The 24,088-nt window shown below is 31.9% G+C and overlaps 1 protein-coding gene across 1 annotated transcript; it reads right to left on the bottom strand.

The window, feature by feature from the left end:
* Nucleotides 1-2,297: 2,297 nt before the first annotated feature.
* LOC139491844 (terminal nucleotidyltransferase 5C-like) lies at nucleotides 2,298-11,960 on the bottom strand. Its single transcript, XM_071279743.1, has 2 exons — nucleotides 11,637-11,960; nucleotides 2,298-11,070 (listed from the first exon to the last, which is right to left on the bottom strand). The coding sequence occupies exon 2, from the start codon at nucleotides 10,431-10,433 to the stop codon at nucleotides 9,222-9,224; it is 1,212 nt and encodes a 403-aa protein (XP_071135844.1). The 5' UTR covers nucleotides 10,434-11,070; nucleotides 11,637-11,960; the 3' UTR covers nucleotides 2,298-9,221.
* Nucleotides 11,961-24,088: the final 12,128 nt, after the last annotated feature.

Raw genomic sequence — 24,088 nt, 5'->3', positions numbered from 1 at the left:
ATTGGACTTTATTAGAATGTGCATGATCGTTTTGTTTCTCACAACAAAAATGAAAATTCAGAAAAGCACAAACGACGACAAAATGTCAATGTAAATATAATTTTTTTCTATACTTGATAGGACAAGCCATTTATACTAAAAACAATACCACTAACTTCCTTATTTGGGGAAAAAATACATGTATCAAGTTAAGATGGTCCCTTTAGGGCACGATTAAGTAACTTTTTACACAAAACTTAAATGAAAAACATTATTTTTTTCTATACTTGACTGAAAAAGCCACCTATACCAAAAACAATCTCACTAGATTTCATTTAGAAAAAAATATGCATTGAGATGGTCCCTTGTAGACATGACAATGTAACCATCATTTATTGTACTAATTATACCAGAAGTGTATTATTCTTGGACAGAATCTTCATCTGTAGGAGGTTCATACATTCTACACAATGTATGAAATTTAGCATGAAGAAATTCACCTATATACAAGAAAAGGTAATATACCTACATGTATAAATGGTGATCACCTCGAAGATATTTCATTCAGCTTTCACTGTGTGCTCAACTTGATCTCAAGTTAGAGCACGTAGAGGGAAGAAAAAGGGTTGGGAATATGGAACTAAGAAAACAATTCTTACTCCAATTAATGCCACCTAAATTTTCTTCCAATAAACATGATAAATGTTGAAAATAGGCGAAAAAAAATGTTTACAACCAACAAACATATTCGGTCATCCATTTTCAATCATTCATTGCAATCAATTCACGAGACTGCCAAGGTGCCCCCGACATATTTGTTCTGCTACAAGACGAGGTTCTTTTTTGTGTGGGTGTACATGTATGTGATTCCTCTGATGAGTATCGCAGCTGTTATTTGATGTAGTAGATGGATGAAAATTCCAGTACATGTAGTGTCACACATTCCATCAGGCAGTAAATAATGATAATTGCTTCCAAAAGAGTATTTGTCTGGCTAGTACTGTAAATTCAAAAATTATTGGAACTGAGCTAGTTTCGTGCATTCTGATATCTGATATATTTTTCTATTCAGTTTTTCTGAAATCGCATATAATTTATATCCAATTTTTGTCAATTTATGAAAATTTCAACAATAAAAGCATGCAAGAACTTCTAAATTTACAGTACTTCAATATTGGATGTTTTTTGGTAAATTTCTATTAGGTATTTGTTAATTCCTCATGGACACTTTACTTTTCTGACCAAAACTTCATACAACTTGACATCATGGCATGTCAGATAGATTTTTAGACCATTGAATTGTAGTATTGACCAAAATAAAAGATTGTGTAGTACTATATACATCCACACTTGATATTATTGTTTGCCTGTCATGCCTATTTTACTCTGTAAAAAATAAAACAAGTTTTTTTGTAGTTTAAAGTCAGGAGCCTCTGGCCTTTGTTAGTCTTGTATTATTTAAATTTTAGTTTCTTGTGTACAATTTGGAAATGAGTATGGCGTTCATTATCACCGAATTAGTATATATTTGTTTAGGGGCCAGCTGAGGGACACCTCCAGGTGCGGGAATTTCTCACTACATTGAAGACCTGTTGGTGACCTTCTGCTGTTGTTTTTTCTATGGTCAGGTTGTTGTCTCTTTGACACATTCCCCATTTCCATTCTCAATTTTAATGCTACATCATGTACATATACTTCATATTTTTGTTTGTTCATTGTAACTTGTATCAAATATTATAATCTTCTCTCATTGTTGAAGGCCATAAAATAACCTACAATTGCTCATATCGGACATATCCATGTTATTTCAACTCTGGTGGATAGTTGTCTCATTGGTAATCATACAACATATATATTTATAAGATGCTCTCTAGTGAATATGTACTGCATAAATCTATTATTACATCATTTCACCTCATAAATATTTGTGAATACTTTCCGCAGAAAATAAAGATTTGTAGGAGTGATATATATCATTTCAGTGTCTTTTAAAGCTGACTATGTGGTATGGGCTTTGCTCAGTGTTGAAAGCCATACAATGACCTATAGTTATTAATTTCTGTGTCATTTATTCTCTTGTAGAGAGTTGTCTCATTGGTAATCATACCACATCTTCTTTTTCATATTACAACAAACCTGTCTGTCTTAAATCTGAAAATTTAACTATCTCGAGTGCATCATCATCGAATCTATATTTTTTATGTGCAGTGTAAACTGGAAACAGGGTAGTTGGAAGGTACAACCATCTTAATTCTTATGATATACTGAACATGAAAACTGGAAAATGAACGCAATATTGGAAACTCGAGAAAAAAAAATAGTTTTCAAAAATATTTTATTTCTGGAATTCTGTGTTAATACAGATAATCATCCAGCAATGAAATTAAAATTTTGATATAACTTGTAGTCTTAACAATAATATATATATTTTATATAGGGACACTGCTTGCCTCTCAACATTCATGGTAGAATAGTTATATAACAACATTTGTGCATTTATCACAAAAATAGAGAAAAAAAATCTTGTAAATACAAAAATATACACAAGCTGTACAATAAACTTTGGCATCCTTATCTTACAATAATTACCATTCTAACTGCCTAAACATGGCTGCAGTGTTACATTAAAATAATTCTTATAAATAGAACAAAATGTTATACACTTAATCTAAAAATACCATTGATAGTGCAGTAATCAGACTTTTAATCAGTCTATCAAGATACTCATTGTCACTTTGAGATCTTAACAGCAAGTTTAAATAGAATTTTGAATGAAATTTAATAGTTGGTAATCAAGTAAGATAGGATTTAGCTGTAGAATAAACCGTGGAGTATAACTTGCACAAAATGCACGTTCAATGGTATATTTAAACACAGAGTAAATTTGGACACTGATTTTTAATTTTGACCAATGTGATACTAAGGGAGAAGTTTTACAATCTATTATACAATACAGATCATTTTATTACAATATGTTCACAGGTTGGTTCATTTGTCAATAAAATATTGACCAACACTTCTCCCTAATACTCTTTCTACATTAACTCCCTGGCTTAAATAATGAAAATGATTTGGATTCAATGACGGAAAAATTTGAACAAAAATGTAGATCATGTAGATTGAGATGGACTTTTCTTGGATTTCTCTTTAACGATTGATGAAATACCAAGAAAAATGACAATAATGTGACGTAATCATATAGATTTATCATGGCAGGCTCAAAATTATTTTTACTTCTAAAGTCTGAGACAGCATCAATAATGACATTTGTATTACCACCAAATGGGAACAATTCTGCAAAATCATTAATTATGCCTTAACATGCCTAATGAAAGAATTAACTTCTGTTTATGAATTTTATTATAGGCTATTGTGTAACCTCCAATATTTCTAGTTTGCTTCACCTATCACTAAAACAAGTCGAGTCAACACTTTTTCTTGTGTGTTTTAAATAATAAAATTAAATATAGCGAGGATAAATGATTTCTATTTAAGCTTTTTTTTTCTGCGCCACTTACAGTTAAAATTTTAATACATGTATTTTTTTTTAATGAAAGTTGAAATGAATGATCAGTAATGCAAGTTTTATATGAGAAAGGCTCTCTTTTACCATAAATATCCTTGTACAAGATAATTGAAGACTAGAAATTGTTGATGCATTTCGTAAGCCAGTGATACATGTACATGATAACGAAATTCTATTCAAACCCTTTGGTGAAACCTGCTGCCTTTTTACGCTTACTTGTGCATGGGTAACTGTATGAACTAAATATGTACTTGACAATTAAAACCTTATAACAGACAACCTTGGAATCTGCTCTTATTAAACGTGCAATTATATTTTCCAATTAAATTTTAGAAAAATGGACTGCTGTAATCCTTAAAGGTCAAGGAGAAGCTGTGATGATAAAAAATAAATCAAGCATCTACAGAATTTCTTATATGAATAACATAGGGTTCCTAAGTGTCCAATGTATAAAATAAAAAATAAAGAGACTAAAATTCAATTAAAAAAAAAAAAATCTTTTATCTATTATTTGGTAAGTGTTCGTCTTCCCATCTAAAAAAGCCCTTTAAAGGTCAGCAACCTTGGTGTCCCTAACTATATGAACAACAAAACTATTTCATGTATTCAGACTTGTAATATATTCTAAGGAGTGAAAACAATGAATCTGAATTACATGCAACCAGCTGTCACAACTTCATCAATAAGTCGTTAATGTATAATCCTTAAATAATCATAGGCCCAAAGAGCAGAAAAATATCATGGTCACAGACGATTTATTCATGAATAGAATTTATGAATAAATTCAAAACCTCTGAGAGTATTTATGACCCATATAGTTGGTGATGAAATCTTGAGGTATAGCAAATTTGTATGATATGAATACCATTTGCAAAAGGCAATGTAGATCCAGCCTAGAGTATGGAGCAAAATTTAAATTGATTCTATTATTCATTTACTTTTATAATCAATTAAATAATTGCTACCCTGAACATAGGAAAAGGTTATACCAAGTTTCTCTTAAAGATTTATATCCTGAATGGCTCCCCCAGCCCACTTTGATTTAAAGTGCAATCATATTTAAAGTCCCAGTATGAGGAAGGAGCGCTAGTCTAGTCAAAGCAAAACGTGAAATAATTTTTTTCTGGTGTAGCTATTTTACTGCACTGTGTTGATGAAATAATAACATCATGTGGAATCAATTATCTACATATATCTCTGATGAATAGTTACAAGTGTGTACATGTAATTGACAGAATTCATAATTATAATTATCTCTATGTATGCCTTGTTACATAAAAGTGTGGATACACATACATATTGTACATGTTGCTATCAAATTCAGAAAGAATGATTCATGTTCCACCCAAGCAAATAAACAATGAAAAATTGCAAAAAGAAATATAAGCAGAAAAAGATCTGTTGCCCTGGCCTCATTAACACAGCATTTGCAGGAGACCAATTTCATCAAGGCTTTACCTTTTTTTCTATATTTAGGGGGCATGTTCTGTATATAGAGATAATATTCTAACAATAAAACTTTGTACTTGACAGGTAGGAAAGTTTTTAAGGCCCTTTATCAAACAAAATGCAAAAGGAAATGTGTGGGGAAAAAATAACAGATCTGAAATAATTTTTTCAAAGGTTGTGGTCAGAAAAACAGGACATAAGCATGCCACAAAATCTGTAATAGTTCAATAAAATAAACTAGCAAGGACCACCACCCAGCTGTTACCAGGTGCAGTATACATGCATAATTACATTGTCCCCAGGTCTTAATAAAATGTTTATGGTACAAGCATATTGGACCTACATCATAACATGTAATAATAATCTACATCAGATATTTATGATTTCAAACTACAATGCTTGCATTGAAATTCCACCTGTAAAAATATTAATTTATGCCTCATAAATCTGAATGTATTACTTGTAGGACAATTTACATTAAATTCCAAGGTTGTCTATTAAAAACTTTAAATTGGATGTGAGCCACATTAGCTTACCAATGTCACTGTTATTTTAATACTGATTAAAACCTTTCTTCAGGTAAATTTAAATGGGCCATGAACATAATTTGTAAAATGTTAAGTATGAGAGATTACAAAACATGGGAAGCTATCATGCTTTAATATATACCAAAATTTTGTTTTTAGTCAACTGAATGTAGTAAAATATTTTTATGTATATCATGTAAGAATAAATAAGATATATTTTATTGATCATCATTGACATCATAACTACTCAAACATTGTGATCCGACTTTCTCTTTTAATCATGTTGATTTTTAACATGTACAAGTTCAGTACATTTACATCTTTATTCAATAATGGACAATCATTGTCTCAATTTTATGTTTACAAATATACATGTATCGCAGAATCTGACCCAAAAAAAATTGAAAATAAAAATTTAAAAAGCTATATGCAAAATTCAATTTATAAGCTTGTACTTATAGATACATGTACTTATTCAGTACATTCATATTTTCAATAAGGAACAATTGTTGACTCTAAACAAATTTACAAAGATGCATGTATATCTGACCAGAAAACTTTTGAAGATTGAAATCTTTAAATCCTACATATAAAATTCAATTTGAAATCTTGTAGATACATGTTGATAAAGATTTAGAACATGTACTTGTTCAGTACATTTATTATATTTTCAATAAGGGACAATTGTTGACACAAAACAAAATTTACAAAGATATCTGACCAGAAAAACTTTTGAAGATAAAAAATAGTACAGGTAACATTTACATGTTGTTCCCAAGGCATTTACTGACAAGGTGTTTAATCTACTATAATCCATCATTATAAATGACACAAACGTCCTGGAAGACTCATAAAGATGCTACAAATACACCATCAATTCTATCAGTACTCTTTATATATTCTTTGAACTCTCATAGACCATACCTTTGTCATTCTTTTTTTACCAAATATCGTAATTCATATCAATAAACTGTAATAATGAGGTTTGGATCAACAATGTTTTTTTATTTCCTGATGAATGTGAAAGTTTGAAGCCTTAAGTTTATGCAGCTCCAATTAATAACAACAAATAACACAAATTTCTTTTAGTTTACTAAAAAGTTCAATGTCAAATCAATAACTTTGATAACTTTAAATAAAATTTTGTTCAGTAGCTTAGAAACATTAGTACATGCATGTATTTTATTTTTTATTTTTATGCTTTTAAGTGGTATGGTATATCATGAGCTCTAAACCCCCACCCCACCCTCCAAATTATTTGTCAAGACATTCAAACCAACTGATCATGACTTATCTGTTATTTTTTACTTATTTATTTAATTTGACCTTTAACATTTACAGTAGCCAGGCCATTCATTAGGAGGCGGTACCCAGTACTTTTACCCTCCTATGCTATTGACAAGTACCGCCTAAATGTAAGAATTTTTATATAAGATATTCATGGAATAAATTGAAAAGTACCAGTCAACATGAAAGATAATGAAACCCCTGGGTAGCATTTTCTAAAAATCCCAAATCTTATATATAGTCACTCAAAATTCCAATACCTACATCATTAAACATGGCAAGTTGCAACAAGAGGCTAAATCTATAACCTTTTGTTGGGGTCAAAGTCCGATAAATTAGGAGATTCTGTCATACAGGGTAATGAAGACTTTATTTAAACAAATTAAGTACATATATGATAATAGAATTGATGATGCATTTCATCGATTAGTACAATGTAGAAGTCTATCATGTCTATGCAACAGACAAAAATTCAACAACAAAAAACAATCATGATCTATACGATATCAACAAGTATAATACATTTAATACAGCAAAAAACACTGCTTGTAATATATTGCAACAAGATACTAATAACATATCACAGTTTGCATAAATTCAATGAAAATACATAATGATCAACTATTTGTTTATCTATCTTTACACCTGGTAATACTTTGGTCTAATCTCTTACTTCAATCTTACGCTGTATGACTTTAAAGGTGTTATTCTTTTGAGGTAAAAGATTTAATTCATGTAACTAAAAATTTATTTAGTTAAATAACATTGAATCCATCTAAATGATTTCTCAACAATTTAATGCAATCAAGGTTGTTTTTAAATCTAGGTATTACAATCGACATGCACTGTATGTTTTTGAAGCAAAATTTAATTACTGATTTCAACAAATCATTTTATATTCTCAAATTTACGTCATACTTATTGGAAAGAGAAACTACACCATTTTTTATTTTTCTAGTATTTATGTTAAGTAGCAGCATCATAGACTTTCGCACATATGTCATTATTAATATCACTTTCATTTAACTTTATTTCAACTATTCCTAAATGTTTCAATAATAGGAGGTTAATTATCACTTGTGATCATAATGTACATTTCTACAAGGATAAAAATCAATTTTTCCAATTTTTAAAGGACTGTCAAAGCTTATACTTCTTAATGGTATCATTTTGTGTCTATCACAATTTGCTCTTGTTCTAGAACTATTCCATTTTGTTTAAAGAAGGCAACATATTTTATTGCTAAAGACAGCACCAGAAAATTCTTAAAGGTATATATATATATATATTTATATTATTTACAAATTCAAGATCTTTTACCAAAGAAAAAACTTCTTGGGGGGACTACATGTACATGTACAAATGTACAGAACCATATTTATAACATACACTGTACATGTACATGTACAAGATGGATGCTCCAACACACATAAAAAGATTCTGAAATACATTTTTGTACCTTATACGAAGTACCTATTACATCTTAGATCCCCCCTTTTTATTACTAACATCATCTGAAATCTGTCACTGTTCTCTTAATTTACAAAATATACACTATGACCATGTATATGGTCTCTCTCTTTTTTCTTGTTAATTTTTTCCATTTTTACAATTTTATTTTAATGAAAAATGAGACATACCAAATAAAACATGTTGAACATTCACACTTTTTATTATTTTTTTTAACCGTACATGCCGTATAAACATGTACTTTTAGCATTTAATTTTTGGTATGTTTTTACACTGAAATTTATTCAATCTAATCATGTACATGTAAAACATGGAGAGGACACCTGAAGCATCATTGAGAGTTAAAAAAAGCAATTTAATGTAAACATTGTACATATATATATGTACCACATCAGTTACAACTGTAAATAATAAAAATATACATGATGTAATTACTTAATAAACATGATAAACAAGTCAATAAAATCCTTTTGCTGTAGTTGACCAATTTCAGTCAAAATTTGAGCGAAAAATTACACACACACATATAGATGTTCTTAACATAATAATACAAAGACATAAACAAGATGTCACAATAGGACAAATAAATGAAAGACTACATGTACATAGATGTAACATTTAATGTTTGCTACACCAAATCTGTCAAATCATTCACCAATAAATCTCATTTTCACATCAAATACACAAAAAAATCTTTATCATGTTCTCTGACACAAACTTGTATTCACCCACAAAAAAAATTATGACATCCAATTAATGTTTTTTGCAGTTATTTGTTTGTTTTCATTCACCTTTCGTCTCTTCATACAATTTTACATATTTTTTTTTACTTAATAAATCTTTCAGACCAAACTATTCAATTAATCCACATTGAAATTCTAAAGGTGTATAAATCCTTTGCAAATATTTTTGTAGTTAAATACATCCCTTTGAATTAAATGTCTACAAACAATCTCCATTCGTCACGAAACATTCCAAATTCACTATGAGCACTGTAGAAACGAAGATGGGCAAAGAGGACAGTTTGAAGATCCATTCACTTGATACACATTTGGAAAGTAACTGTAATACTGGCATCCATCAGAATTTAGAGGACTATGAAAGTACACTTGGTCAATTGTCAAATTGCTCAGTTGGTCGAAATGTTGCATTTCAAGATATTTTGCATGTGCTTTTCTCTCCTGTTCCATAAGAACTTCACAGGCAAGTTGGTGGATAAGATTTAGAGTCTGTCTGCGTTCATGTCCCATCAAACATATGGTACTTTCATCCACGACTCGATAAAGCGTCAGTAGATATTCATGTTTCAAATTTTCTTCACCACTAAAATGATTATTTAGATACGACTCAAGTTTCTGTCTCTGCTGATTTAAATCACTGAAATCGATGAAAAACCGAGAACACATGTACTTTTCCATAGCTTGACAGTTTACATTTTCAGCTGGCGTGTAGCTCCGCACCAATAAATTGCAATACTTCAAAAGACCACCTCCTCTTATTTCTTCAGGATTGCGGGTTGCTATTTGTTTCTTATTCAAATGAACCCAAGCTTCTGAAAAGTCACCATATACACTTTCTGCAACAAGAGTGGGATAGAAGTGTTCGCTCATGGGCGCGGACGAAATCTCATAGAAAGTTAATAAACTATCCAAAATGATCTGAAATGAGTCTACACTGAATTCAAACTGCCTTTTCATAGCATCAACAAATTTTAACTCCACATTTTTACCCTTGTTGTTGGAAAGTGAAATTAAGCTCCATCTATCACCGCGTTCATTACAAACTTTTACCATTTTCTGAACATATGCTTCTTTCAAACTGCAACTGCTCATTTTTTCTTTGTTAACTCCATCTGGCAAATAATCCAAGAGACAACCAAGAACGCAATTTTTTATCTTCTGAAGCTCGTTATGATTTGTTAGATCCACACCGAAAATCAAATCCAAGTCATTGTAGGACTTCACGGTTTCGGTACCAAAAATGTAACTTGCTGCACCTCCGTTTAATCTAATGTCTTTTATCGTTACACCTTCTTTTAGCAGTTTCTCTCTTACTGCTTTAACCAAATCCTTCAACTTAATATCCAAAGTTGGAAAATTCCCCCGTCCGTGGATTGGAATCACATCCTCCATAACTTCGTGCAACCGCAAAACTTGTTCATAACACAAAACCTGAAAACGGTTTTCACAACCCATTTTCAAGTGTCACTTTATAATTTCCAACTGAAAACAAAAAACGTTAAAAGTAACTTGGATTCGTGGTAAAATGTGAAATGTATGTTCTTACCGATATTCCCTTCTTTCCCACTGATTGTGTAAGTCAAACTGCAAGTTTAGCAGAATACACACGATTGTCAGACGATTTTATGATATTCATACGCCAGTGGAAAAAGTTAACAGATTGCTTATTAAAATTAGAGTTCAAATGAGATTTCGATTATTTTGAAAATTATATTTCAAACCTTTTGTAGTGTTTACGTAAATTACTGACTTAAACCGCTTCAAATTATATTCTGAATTAATCTGTCACTCGAGAACTTTTTTATTTATCGCATGTCTACGGAAAATCCTATAAGTTTATCGGTTGTGTATTTATAGAGCATTACACTGATTGGTCAATAAATATGTGTATTGACAATTGAAAACCCCGGGAACGGAGATTTCCGTAGACGGAAAGTTCCGGAAAATATTACTGGGGGTTTTGAAATGCAATATGCAATATCAAAACCATTCTAACTTCACATAAGATATATTATTCAATATAAGATTACAAAAATAGTTAAATTCACATACCTCAGAATTTTGACAAGGAAATCCTCAATATGTTGTATACCTAAAAGATAACAAAATGATAAATAAAACGGAAGACTATTTTTTTAAGTTCTGTTTATATAGATTTATACATAATATGATACTTTAAATGTTCTCCCAAATATCAGGTAAGTTGCAATTTTATCCAATATATGATTACTTTCGTATATAATTATACATATTGTAAACCTTTTTTGACAATTTAACTAAGGAAATGCAAGACTTCCGACGGAAAAGTGAAGAAATGAACAGTGATCAAAACAATATTATTTGATAAATAAGAATAAAATTAAACCATGAAACTTATTGTATTCTTTGGAAACTATAATTAACTTTGCGTTTTGTTAAGAGTTTTCCTGACGTAAAAGTTTAAGTTAAGCGCGAAATATGGGAAAGACAATTTATACTTAAAACATACAACTAATTATATACTGCGATGAAAAAAACAATGAACAAATGTGTACAGTTATTACTATCTGAGACTACTACTATATGTGTTATAGTAGTCCCAGTTACTATTTCAGCGTACAATTCAATATATGCGTGTATGAAGTGCATGCTCTAACTAAAAAATCAGAAATAATTTACCTTCAGAAATTTTAAACAACAGCTGTTGAAAATGCGTGCTTCCAGATAGAAACAAGTTGATCTTCTGTCATTCATAGAAAATTGTAACAATGAATACTGATCAGTGAATTTTCTCCTACGCAAAATATTCAATTTTCAATCGATCAATAATCCCTTTTACGTCATACAACTGATGCTGATGTTGAATTTCCTTATTTGGAAAAATCTATCAATGGAAATAATTTTTATAGTAACAGGCTAGAATCCTATTGGAGAAACGATTCAATTATCGTAGTCATATTCTAAGATCATTAGACACTACCATAGTGATTTTCCCAGGACTTCAAAGTGGTTTTGAGTTAAATATAGGATTTAATAAATCCCAAGTTAATTACTTCACCGTGTAGTATTTTGAATTGATTTTTATACTAGTATTAGGTTTTTCACGAACTTAATTGACACACGATAACGTTTGGGAATAATAATTTGCTTCCGATACTAAAACTTTTTAAAATTTGTCTTATTTGGAACGCAATTTAATATTCATTCCGTTTAACCCAAAATGTTCTAATGATCAATTATTACATCGCATAACGTTTTCTCCGGTTAAAATAATTTGATGTAAGGGGAATAATTCAAACGTATTTTTCGACTTAAACGACACTATATCAGATAAGAAACTAATTTCCAATAGAAGAATCGTGTACAATGATAAGCACATTTCATATTCGAAATATAGGTAATGCAAAAGGAAAGAGGTAAACAAAAGTATGTAAAATGAGTTGTTATTACCGTATTTTAAATACATATAGAAGTCTAATCATTTATCAGTAAAAAATATCAGGTTTTTGTGAGAAAAAATATTGCCATATAAAAGTAGTGATATAAAATAAACATTTTAAGTTTTCAATCTAAATTCATGCATGAAACATTTTCTGAAAGTGTTACTGCAACTGGAAAATTTGAGATAATGACACTATTCCTGTTTTATCAAAACTAATTGCTCTTTTTCAGAACAAGGCCTAGGGAAAACGTAAAATAGTTATGTAATGCTTCTTAACTATGTTAGATAGATGTATAGTTGTTATGCGTTTACTTTACTACATTGGTTAGAGGTATAGGGGGAGGGTTGAGATCTCACAAACATGTTTAACCCCGCCGCATTTTTGCGCCTGTCCCAAGTCAGGAGCCTCTGGCCTTTGTTAGTCTTGTATTATTTTAATTTTAGTTTCTTGTGTACAATTTGGAAATTAGTATGGCGTTCATTATCACTGGACTAGTATATATTTGTTTAGGGGCCAGTTGAAGGACGCCTCCGGGTGCGGGAATTTCTCGCTACATTGAAGACCTGTTGGTGACCCTCTGCTGTTGTTTTTTATTTGGGCGGGTTGTTGTCTCTTTGACACATTCCCCATTTCCATTCTCAATTTTATCATATATCTTCGTGGTTGAAACTACTTAGACATACGAAGACTCATCTGATATTTAGAACATATACTCAAAGTAGTCGTTTTTCACACCACTTCCGAAACTTTAGTTTTAACTTGAATGCCTTAACAGCCACAAGGCTCAAATGCATTCTCCGGCTAATAATGGATTGTATCAACAACTATTTAAAGACTAAATTAAGCTCTACATGCATGTACATGTACTTTTTTTCAGTGTTGATGATAACATTTTCGCTCCTTACAATTTCTTTTCATCTATAATCGATAGCAAAATAATTGACTGATAAATAAAGGCAACAGTAGTATACCGCTTTTCAAAACTCATAAATACATGGACAAAAAACAAAATCGGGGTAACAAACTAAAACTGAGGGAAACGCATTAAATATAAGAGGAGAACAACGACACAACATTAAAATGTAACACACACAGAAACGGACTAAGCATTAGACAAAATCCTATGAGAATAACAAATTAAACAATATAACATCAAAACCAAATACATGAATTTGGGATAGATAAGTACCCCACGTTTGAAATGTTTAATCGTCATACAAGGACTCCAATTTCAAAAGAATTTTTAAAGGAGTCAATTAATAGTTTAAGTCTTTTCGTCATTTCTATAGATTTTATACTGGATATAAAAAAAAACCAATATGTAGTATGATTGCCAATGAGACAACTCTCCACAAGCAACAAAATGACACACAAATTAACAACCGTATAGGTCGCCGTACGCCCTTCGCCAATGAACAAAACCCATGCATACTGCACAGTCAGCTATAATAGGTCCCGAAATGATAAATGTAAAAAGAATTCAAAAGAGAAAACTAACCGCCATAAAGCGACTATTTTATGACGCTTTTCACTTCCAACTAGGTAACAGAATGTTTCTTACACCAAGAACGAATTCATTGACCATATTACAGTGAAACCTGGCTAAACCGAATCCTGCTTAAACCGAAAACCTGTATAAACCAAACATTTTCTAAAGCACCGTCATATCAAATTGTATGCGTTGTGAACCTGATAAAACCGAACATCAGCCAAAACCGAACACAATCTTAAGTCCCTAAGAGGTTCGGTTTAAACAGGTTTCACTGTACTTTACAATTTAATCTATATTTTTGAACTCCGTGCTGTTGTTGTTATTGGTTTTGGTAGGCAGTTTACTTATGCAGTAATTGCGCCTTAAATTCATATTACATAAATATTATGTATATATACTTTCAGACCTTAATTCATTTTTAGTATTTCGTTTTGGCGAGTATTTATATGAAACTTTGACGAACAGGGTTGACCGAGTACGACTGAGTTACTAAGAAATATTTATATGTAGAGAGAAAAACACATAACAGAAGGTACATGTAATAAGGAACAATGTCTACTTGTAACGTTATCGCTAAATAAAAAGCCTACATGCCATAGCAAAATTTAGTATTCCATTAGCTGAAGAAGAGAGATCTGAATTCAAAAAACCATTTCTGTGTTACAGGTATACCCGATGTTCAGTGCATGGTTGTCCGTTATTGATGTGGTTCATAATTTTTTTCTTGTTTCTTGTTTTTATTTGTATATGGTTTTACACTAGTCATATTTGGCAATTGGGACCCTTTATAGTTTGCTGCTCTGTGTGAGCCAAGACAAGACATGGCTTCGCGTTGAAGACCGTACTTTTACCTATAATTTTTTACTTTTACAGATTGTAACATGGATGGAGAGGTGTCTCATCGAGGTTGTCTCATTGGCACTCACACCACATCTTCTTATATCTATGTATAATAGAAATTTATATTAAAAGACGGTTCATATTTTTCACGCAAATGTGAATATATACTTATAAATGGTTTATTTATTTAAAGATCTACAGACTGATTTTTTTATTAGAAAAAAAAAGAAACCAATAACAATTTCGATCGAATAAACAAACAAACAAAAAGGGATTAAAACGTAATCGGCTTAATTAAACCGCACGACGAAAACAACAGCGTATTTATATTGTTATCCAATTTACGAGTAAGGGATTGGAAAAGTCGTGGGCGATATTAATTAGAAAAGTAAGCGTCCGCAGCATGTCTATCTTATCCATATTAAAGCTATTATTACTGCTAATATTGATTTAGCGTCTATTTTTATGGCTATGAAACCATTTCATATAGAAGACACTGCTATTAATATAACAAAATTTTAGTTCGAATGGCTTTTTTTAAACATTTCTTTTCCTATAAATCATAGTCTTTTCAAATGGCTATCCCATTACGCATAGAAATATAATTAACTCGTTTATGCTATTTCAGTTTAGTTCTGGTTTATCCGGTCTGAAATATTGATATACCAGCAGTGACCAGGGGCGTAGCTAGAACGAAGTGATGTGCAAGCAACTACTGCCGAGCGGAGCGAGGCGAAAAATTTTTGGGACCCTTTTATGCAGATTTTTTTTTTTTTTTTTCGGTTTTCGGTCATAGGACGGTTAAAAGAGGAGCTACATGTAGAAAGGACTTATAAACAATTTATGAATGAAAACTATTAATTAATCTTCTGAATAGAGTAAATAATGGTAAATTGAATACATAAACAACACATTTTTGTGATACCGAAATTACTCAAAATTGTCCAAAATCTGCTCTTCGGGTCTAGGCAGAAACGAACTTCTCTATTACTTTGTCAATATTAACACTGAATTTCCGATGAATGTGCAGTAATGCCTAAGCGATGATAACCTGTCGTTGTTCATTGTTGATCGTACATTTGCAAGTTTCCAACAGACGTAGTACCTTGATATATCTCCACGGTAGCACTCGCGAGGTGTTATAAATCAGCGTACGTGTTCGCCATCGAGCGACCTCCCAATTGAATTCGTCAAAATTACATGCCAGGTCAGTTTCGTATGTCTCAGAGATTTCTTCGTTTGTTATATTTCCAACAACACAAGGAAGCAGATACGGCGCAAAGAAGCGATTTTTTTAATAATACCAGACGCGACTCCACTCTCCAGTTTCATTATCATATGGTCTATGAACGCAAAATATAATGAGACTTTCCAATACTGTTTTGGCGTGTTTGCAGGGTGATTGGGTCTTGTTGTCTGTCGAACACATCGCCTCGCGATCTGATAAATTTAATGCCGATTGGAACATCTCATTCCAAACAGATAAACCGTACTCCGTAAAATGTGCTCCGAAACTACATGTCTTAGACTGAGTATAACAAATTCAAATCTTGTAAAAGATACAAGTTACTGTCCGATTTTGTCGATCTCCAATAAAACTTTTATTTTGAAACCAAATGCCGTTATTTAATAACATTTCATTAATCAAAAAAAAAGTGACACTGACAACATATGTGTTTCCTTTAATCATTTAATTTATATTTTTATTTTGCCATATTTTTTTTTATGCCGAATCGATGTGCACGCAACTGCGTGTTAGCGTATATGCAGCTACGCGCCTGGTGACGGATGTATAAGTTCTCAGTGATATGAACCTGAAAAAAGGAGGAGGGTGATTTCGGTTAGGTGTATAATTGCCCGTAAACCGGTATATCAACATTTTGTGAAACTGGGCGAAAAAAACAACAACACAAAAATACAAAACCTAAACACAAAAAAAAGCTTTACCAGTATTTTTTTTACATTTTTTTTGAAAAATTTTAGTGCCATTTCTATGACTTGACATGTTCAGTTTGTGATACATATTAGTATTTTTAAAAAGTATACACAAACTAGACAGCAAACCCATACAAAAATCAGCAAGGAGACTTATACATGTATTTTTTTTTCTATTTTTTTCAAGTGTACTTTCCATTTTGTTGTACTGGCTCCTTTTATAGTTGACTATAGACGTTGTGGGTTTTTCTCATTGTTGAAGGTGGGCCCGTCGTTTGTAATCGTTCACATTCATGTATATACTTAGGTAAATGGACAGTGGTTGTTTAATTTGTCAATTAATCCTACTACATCTAAATTTCATTTCTATATAATATACAATAACTTAAGTTCTTAATCACGACCGGGTTTTTAAAGAAAGATATCAATTTCGCTTGTTTTAATAAAAGGTTTGATGAGATAGGCATATTTTCTTTAATATTTCTTCCACTTTCATTCTTATCAAACTCAATACAGGATTATATATATATATCTGAATTCTGAGGCAAAGACATAAGATCAATTTGTAAAAGCCACAGGAAAATTCTAATTGAATATCTTATTTATATGACCTCGGGGAACCAGTGGCGGATCCGGAACTTTTCATAAGGGGGAGGGGGGCTCCAGTCAGGCTTCAGTGATTCCCTATATAATCAACCCAAATTTTCCACAAAAAGGATCCGCCTTTGTTTACGCTCCCATCACCATTCCGCCATTCCAAGAAAAGTCCTTTTCCATTATATTCCTCTCATGTGATGATAAGCAAAATCCGTTTGTTTGAACCCTGTTTGAACATCGAAATTAAAAAGGAAGAGGGTACGTTGAGATCTAAAAAACTAGTTTAACCCCGCAACATTTCACATCCCTGTCTCATGCATGTCAGGAACAAAATATCTACTCCCTTTAAGTCATATAGAACCTAAAGCAGAAGGTGTTTATTTCCCATAAATGGTATCACAAGGAATATGGTACAATATCTGATATTTGAGGGGGAAACAACCACCACAATATATATATATATTGATCAATTGTCAAGCCTTCACTAAATCTATTGAAATCTCGAACGGAATACAATTTCTATGAATCTCAGATGTATAAATTGATCAATTTTCCCTATAGCAATTTGATGGATGTGGTTAAGAATGTTATACACAATAAATTGATTGATGTTGGGAGCAGCTTAAGGTTAATATGTAAATAGCGACTACGTCAGTTCAATTCTACGTCATCGCATGAAAGTGGTAAACATTGTAAGCTTGAATTCCGTAAATAATGAGAAGTGGTCATTAACTTAAAGAGAATATACAAGATATCATAGAAAATTGAGCTATTGAATTAAAGAGAACATCGATTCTTTGAAGGTGGTAGACGATTTTATTTACTTTATTCGATTTCAGTATAAATGTATTTTTTTGCCTAAAAAATGCATGAATATTAGAGGGTATGAGTGGGGTGAACATAAAGAGCGGCTTTACTGAATGAGACTTATCGCCGTATTTTATTTTAACACGACAGGTACATTTTGTGCACCATGTGGACTGGGAATTACTGCTTACCATTCGGGCTTCCGAATCATTTGATTTCACTCCTAGTTTTTTATGTGCTTTGTGTTCGCTCAATTTTTAGTTTTTATGTAGTGTTTTGTTGGTTGATTGATTGATTAGTGTTAAACACCATTGTCAGCATTTTTGTGCTATTTTGTAGCGGTTAGTTTAAGTTGGAGGAAGAACCCAGATTGCCCAGAGATAACCACCATCCTTCGTAGGAAAACTTTACAACCCTAGTCAATTAAGATTAGAGTCGAACGCACCTGGAACGTGCAAACTTGATTCGCAATCGGCAATCCTCGGGTGACTCCGCTACTCTCCGTTGAGGTACGGAATCAGCGGAGTTGTGACGAATGCGAAATTCGTGTTTTAGTAGGCGTTTTCAGTTTAATCTTCGACCTCTCAGTTTTGAATGTCCCTTTGATATTATATTTCACGTCTTTTTGCTATTTTAGTCATGTCTACAAATAATCATTATTTTGGTTAAAAATAAAATTGTCTTAATTAATGTGCATCAGTAGAAAATATAGATCTCTGATTTCGTTATCCCCATTCTCATTTCATTTGTGACGTCATATGACGAGCACGTGAGATCAGATATTTCTGAATTCTAATCAGATTGTATACTAATGCGTAATCCCAATAGTTAAATCATTAAACCAGTCTAAGAATATGAAATGGCATCAAACTTTACATCAATGTTCGTATGCCCCTAATGATCCCTAATCCTTTTAATGACGTCTAATAATATATTTATTAGCTTATGGGTGTTTTCTTTTTTAATCATTGCAGGTGTTTTAGTTCAAAACGATATTAGGCTCTTCCAGGATACAAGGGGACAACACAAAACTTAAGTTGAGGAATAAACGGATTCTTAAAAATTCCAAAGATCTTTTAGAGTACATACAATCTAACTCTCTTTCATCTTGTAACACTATTAAAACATTTGACATTTTTACTCTTTAAACAAGTTTTCCACATTCCAATCTAAAAGACAAATTGAAAGAGTTGGTATTGCTTTGCTTAATTAAAAAGAATGGCCAACGTAGATACAAGTATCTTGTCTGAGGGAGGAATAAATCCTACTTTGTAAAGGATCACTCTGATTCAAAAAAACAAATCTCTGAAACTGATATTATCAAGATTCTTGATTGACAACATATTTGTTACGTTCGGAGGACTTGTTTTTCAACAGACTTTCGGCATTCCAATGGGAACAAATTGTGCCCTCTACTTGCCGATTTGTTTCTTTATTATTATGAGGCTGACTTAATGCAGGAACTTCATAGGAAGAAAGATAAGAAGTTAAGCGATATCCTTTAACTCTATTTCCCGCTATATAGATGATGTTCTTTCACTAAATAATTCAAAATTTGGTGACTATGTGGAACGCATCTATCCCATCGAACTATAGATAAAGGATACTACATATACAGTTAAATCGGCCTCATATCTTGACTTACATCTAGAAATTGACAATGAGGGTCGGTTGAAAACAAAACTTTACGAAAAAAGAGATGATTTCAGCTTTCCAATCGTGAACTTTCTATTTCTAAGTAGCAACATTCCAACAGCATCTGCATACGGGGTATACATCTCCCAATTGATACGACATACCCGTGCTTGCATTTCCTATCATGATTTTCTTGATAGAGGGTTGCTGCTCACAAGGAAGCTATTAAACCAAGAGTTCCAAATGGTGAAGTTGAAATCATCACTTCGTAAATTTTACGGACGCCATCACGAGTTGGTTGACCGTTATGGAATAACCGTTTCACAAATGATATCGGATATGTTCCTTATGTCGTAACTACAATATCATTCCCTTTCATGAATGTGACCTACCGAATTAGACTATTTACCGGATTTGTTATCACACAAGCAACACGACGGGTGCCACATGTGGAGCAGGATCTGCTTACCCTTCCGGAGCACCTGAGACCACTCCTAGTTTTTTGGTGAGGTTCGTGTTGTTTATTCTTTAGTTTTCTAGGTTGTGTCATATATACTATTGTTTGTCTGTTTGTTTTTTTCATTTTTAGCCAAGGCGTTGTCATTTTATTTTCGATTTATGAGTTTGACTGTCCCTTTGGTATCTTTCGTCCCTCTTTTTTTAATAGATTATCAAGTTGATAGTTATTCTTCAATCAATATTATACATGTAGTTTCTCTTACCCTAACATTTGACCGAGTGTTAAGTTTGAATTTTGTTATTTTACAGGCGAGTACTGAAAACGATACAAACAACATACTATGTTGAAAAAATACAACACCGAAAACTATTTTAAATAATTTCCTGTTTCGTATTGCTTACAACGATGAGTCGCGTGACTTGGTGATTCCATAAAAACAAAAAACAAAAGAATAAGAAGGTGTTTTATCTTTTTCACATCAAATATTACACTAATATTCTTTGATTTGTTGTAACTTATTTTCACTTATTTATAGTAGTCTTGCTTTTATCCATATGATATGTTACATTGACTGTAGTTTATAGATTTTATAGATTTTGACACTACTATTACATATAATAGCAGTTCTTATTTTGTATAATTAAAAAAAGGAAACAATGCCATTATGGGGTCCGTGCACCAATCGACCCTTTTTACAATTCATCCGTTGTTCACGCGACCATCGTACCATATATGAATATATTATATAGAAATCTACACGCATTATGGAAACTTGACATGCAAATTGCGTAATCCAGAAAGATTAAAACAGGTGTTGGACAGGAAAACTGGTAGACACTGCATTAATAGAATAATTCAAAAGATCCTCGCCATATACTCGATCAGAAAAGCTATAATGGGCTGTCTTATTTGGAGTACTCTAGAATGACAGATATTATCTCCGTTCTGAAATTAAAATTTGTCACGAAAGGATTGGTTATGACGTCACTTTTTTATTTTGAAATTTATATTTCATGTCTTTCCGTCAAAACCCACGTTATTAGATAACCGTTTTTAGTTAATGCATTTCAAATTGTCATGTCTTTTAGGCTACTGTTAACAGGCTAAATTAATAAATCATACACAGACATGTTTTAAAATGGTTATAGATTTTTATAAATTTGTTCGTATGAAATCAGACTGATTTGAAAATAAAATAGTAAGGCAAAGCAGATTTCTATCACGTTGTAAGATGATGAGATGTGCAATGGGCTCTAAATATCGGGAGTACATTGGTTGGCTCGTGTGATTTGGTTACGATTAATGAAAACAGGTACTTTCTATACAATTATAGTATAGAAAGTATCTGATGAAAAGGACCAAATTTAACTTAAGGATGTTTGCTGCTCACTTTTCAAAATAAATAAATTTCCATAAAACTAGTATATATTGATAGGGGATTAATTGAGAAATCAAAAAAGCAAAAAAAATATAGGGCTTGTTTTAGTGATATTAGCCATTGGAATTTTGGCGGGAAAATGTTCTCTCTTGACTTTTCATAGCTTTATCATTGACCAGTTAAAGTTCTCAAAAACTATTAAAAAATAAATAAGATTTTATAAAACTTTTACAAGTGGCTTATAATTGTACATGTAAAAGATTTATAAAAAGAAAAATGGGGGTCCATGGGCAAATTTTTTTAAGGCATTCAAATGGATAAAACCAGAGGATTTCGAAAATCTCACAAAAATTATAAAAAAATGACAAGCAAACATCATTAAAGGCGCGTTTATAGGTTAGTGTACAAAATTGTTACTAAAAATACAAAAAAAAAAAATACAATTGAGAGATCGAATTGATAATCAAATCTATAACATAAAAACCCCAAACAATCTACATTACAATTTTTGCTTCGAGTTTCTGTTATCCTAGTCAGGCGTTATTCACTGTGATCATTCTAAAATTTAACTTTTAACCTGATCCTTTCAGGGGCGGATCCAGCCATTTTAAAAAGAGGGATTCCTAACCCAGGACAAATGGGGGATTCCAACTACATGTCCCCGTTCAAATACATTGATCGTCCAAAAAAAGGGGGGTTCCAACCCCCGGGACCCACCCTCTGGATCCGCGCCTGCCTTTTACTATACTAAATTATATATAAAAGTATGGAGATAACACAAGTCGATATACAAATAGTAAACGTTTGGAGTCTCTTGGTATCCTGCTTCTTTTAGGAGCGACCGATTTTACTCTTTCTGTCCATATCACAGTCATTCCGCTAACACACAAAAAACAGTTTCAACGGTTGGTTAAAAACAATACATATACGAAGTAAAGTTAATGTTCAATTGCAGAATTACAAATAATATTGTTCCTTGTAGGAACATCGAAAATTAATTTGTACCCGCTACGAAACAGGCCAAAAGCTTCGCCACTTTACGTTTTCGGAATCCCATAATACACTGGGGTAAAGCTGATGACCGTAACTGCATTCACGGTCATCCCAAGATGTCGGATTAAAAATTAGGTCAGTTTCTGTATTGTCTGTTAAAGTGTTTCTATATCATTTTCTTTACAAATCATACATTGAAACGATGTAAATTTGTAAAAGAATTACTCGGAAATCACTAATTACTTCTGAGAAATGTGCATGAAACCGGAAATTCGATTTGAAAAAATCGCCAAGATGACCGTATATCACAATCGAGATGACCGTAACAGGATCAGCGATTCATAACAAGGCTGACCGTAACTACTTTTAAGATGACCGTAATTTGTAAATGATGACCGTAACTTTTAAAGGATGACCCTCAATTCTAAGAAATATCCGTATTTATATAACTATCTTTTTGTATCAAATGATTAATCGTGTTGGTATACACATATTAATATGAGAGTTTTATCCTATAGGTAGAAGAAAATAAGACGTGCTTCAAATGCAAAGATTACCATATGTATCTTTTTTACAGTAGAGGGTTTAATTTTTAAAATGAATTTGCCAAAAGACATGCAAATGAACAGGAAGGGAAAACATGCTACAAAAGCGCGATAAAATGACACCTTATAAGCATAATGAAAAAAATGCGGTGCACAGCCTTCAACTGCTCGACAAACGATTTTGATTTGTTTCTGGGATTCCTTTTAATGACATATAATAAATACACATTTTTAAAAATGCCAAAAAATTGCATGTACACCCATTGATAGTATATCGTCTTTCATTTTGTCGTGCAAATAAAATAACAGAAATATTTTGAAAATATCATTCGAATAAACTAGTGAAGGTGAGCTCCAGCAAAGTAGATCCTTAAAATAGTATTGTACGAAAAGCGTATCACAAGGCGGAACGTTGTCAATTTGTATATATACAGAAATGTTATTCATACAGTCAGGATTCTACTTCTTCAAAATTATCTCCCCATTACGCCAGTTCATGCTCACAATCGTAGAAATGGAAGCCATTGTAGGGATGACGCTCTGCCAATTTTGCTCTTGAAAACTGATAAATTTATCCACATAGCACCATTACGATCGATCGTTATATGTCAGTTATATTTTAAAAGACAAATGTATCTACTAGCTAATGAGCATTAGTTAATGATCTTGTATGCATTGATTCATCTTAAAAATATTGTCTGTTCGGATGTCAGATGTAATTTTTGAAAATTCTTAAGCATTTATAAGCCTTCAACAATGAGCAAAGCCCATACCGCATAGTCAGCTATAAAAGGCCCCGACAAGAACCATGTCGTCGACTTGATATCTTATTGTTTTGCATTACTATTTAATAGATACATTGAAAACTTATGCAAATGGTGTTTTTAAAATAAGAAAATTGTCGTTTTATTTGTTTCTATTAACTTTTTAAAATTTTGTTACTATATCAAACATTACAGTTAACATTTATCGCTTTCTCGATAAACACAGAGCTAGCTTCGATTCT

Source organism: Mytilus edulis, chromosome 10, assembly GCF_963676685.1.
Source record: "Mytilus edulis chromosome 10, xbMytEdul2.2, whole genome shotgun sequence".
In the NCBI taxonomy this organism is placed as follows: domain Eukaryota; kingdom Metazoa; phylum Mollusca; class Bivalvia; order Mytilida; family Mytilidae; genus Mytilus; species Mytilus edulis.
Note: the sequence above shows the minus strand (reverse complement) of the source record. Positions and strands in the feature narration are given on the sequence as shown.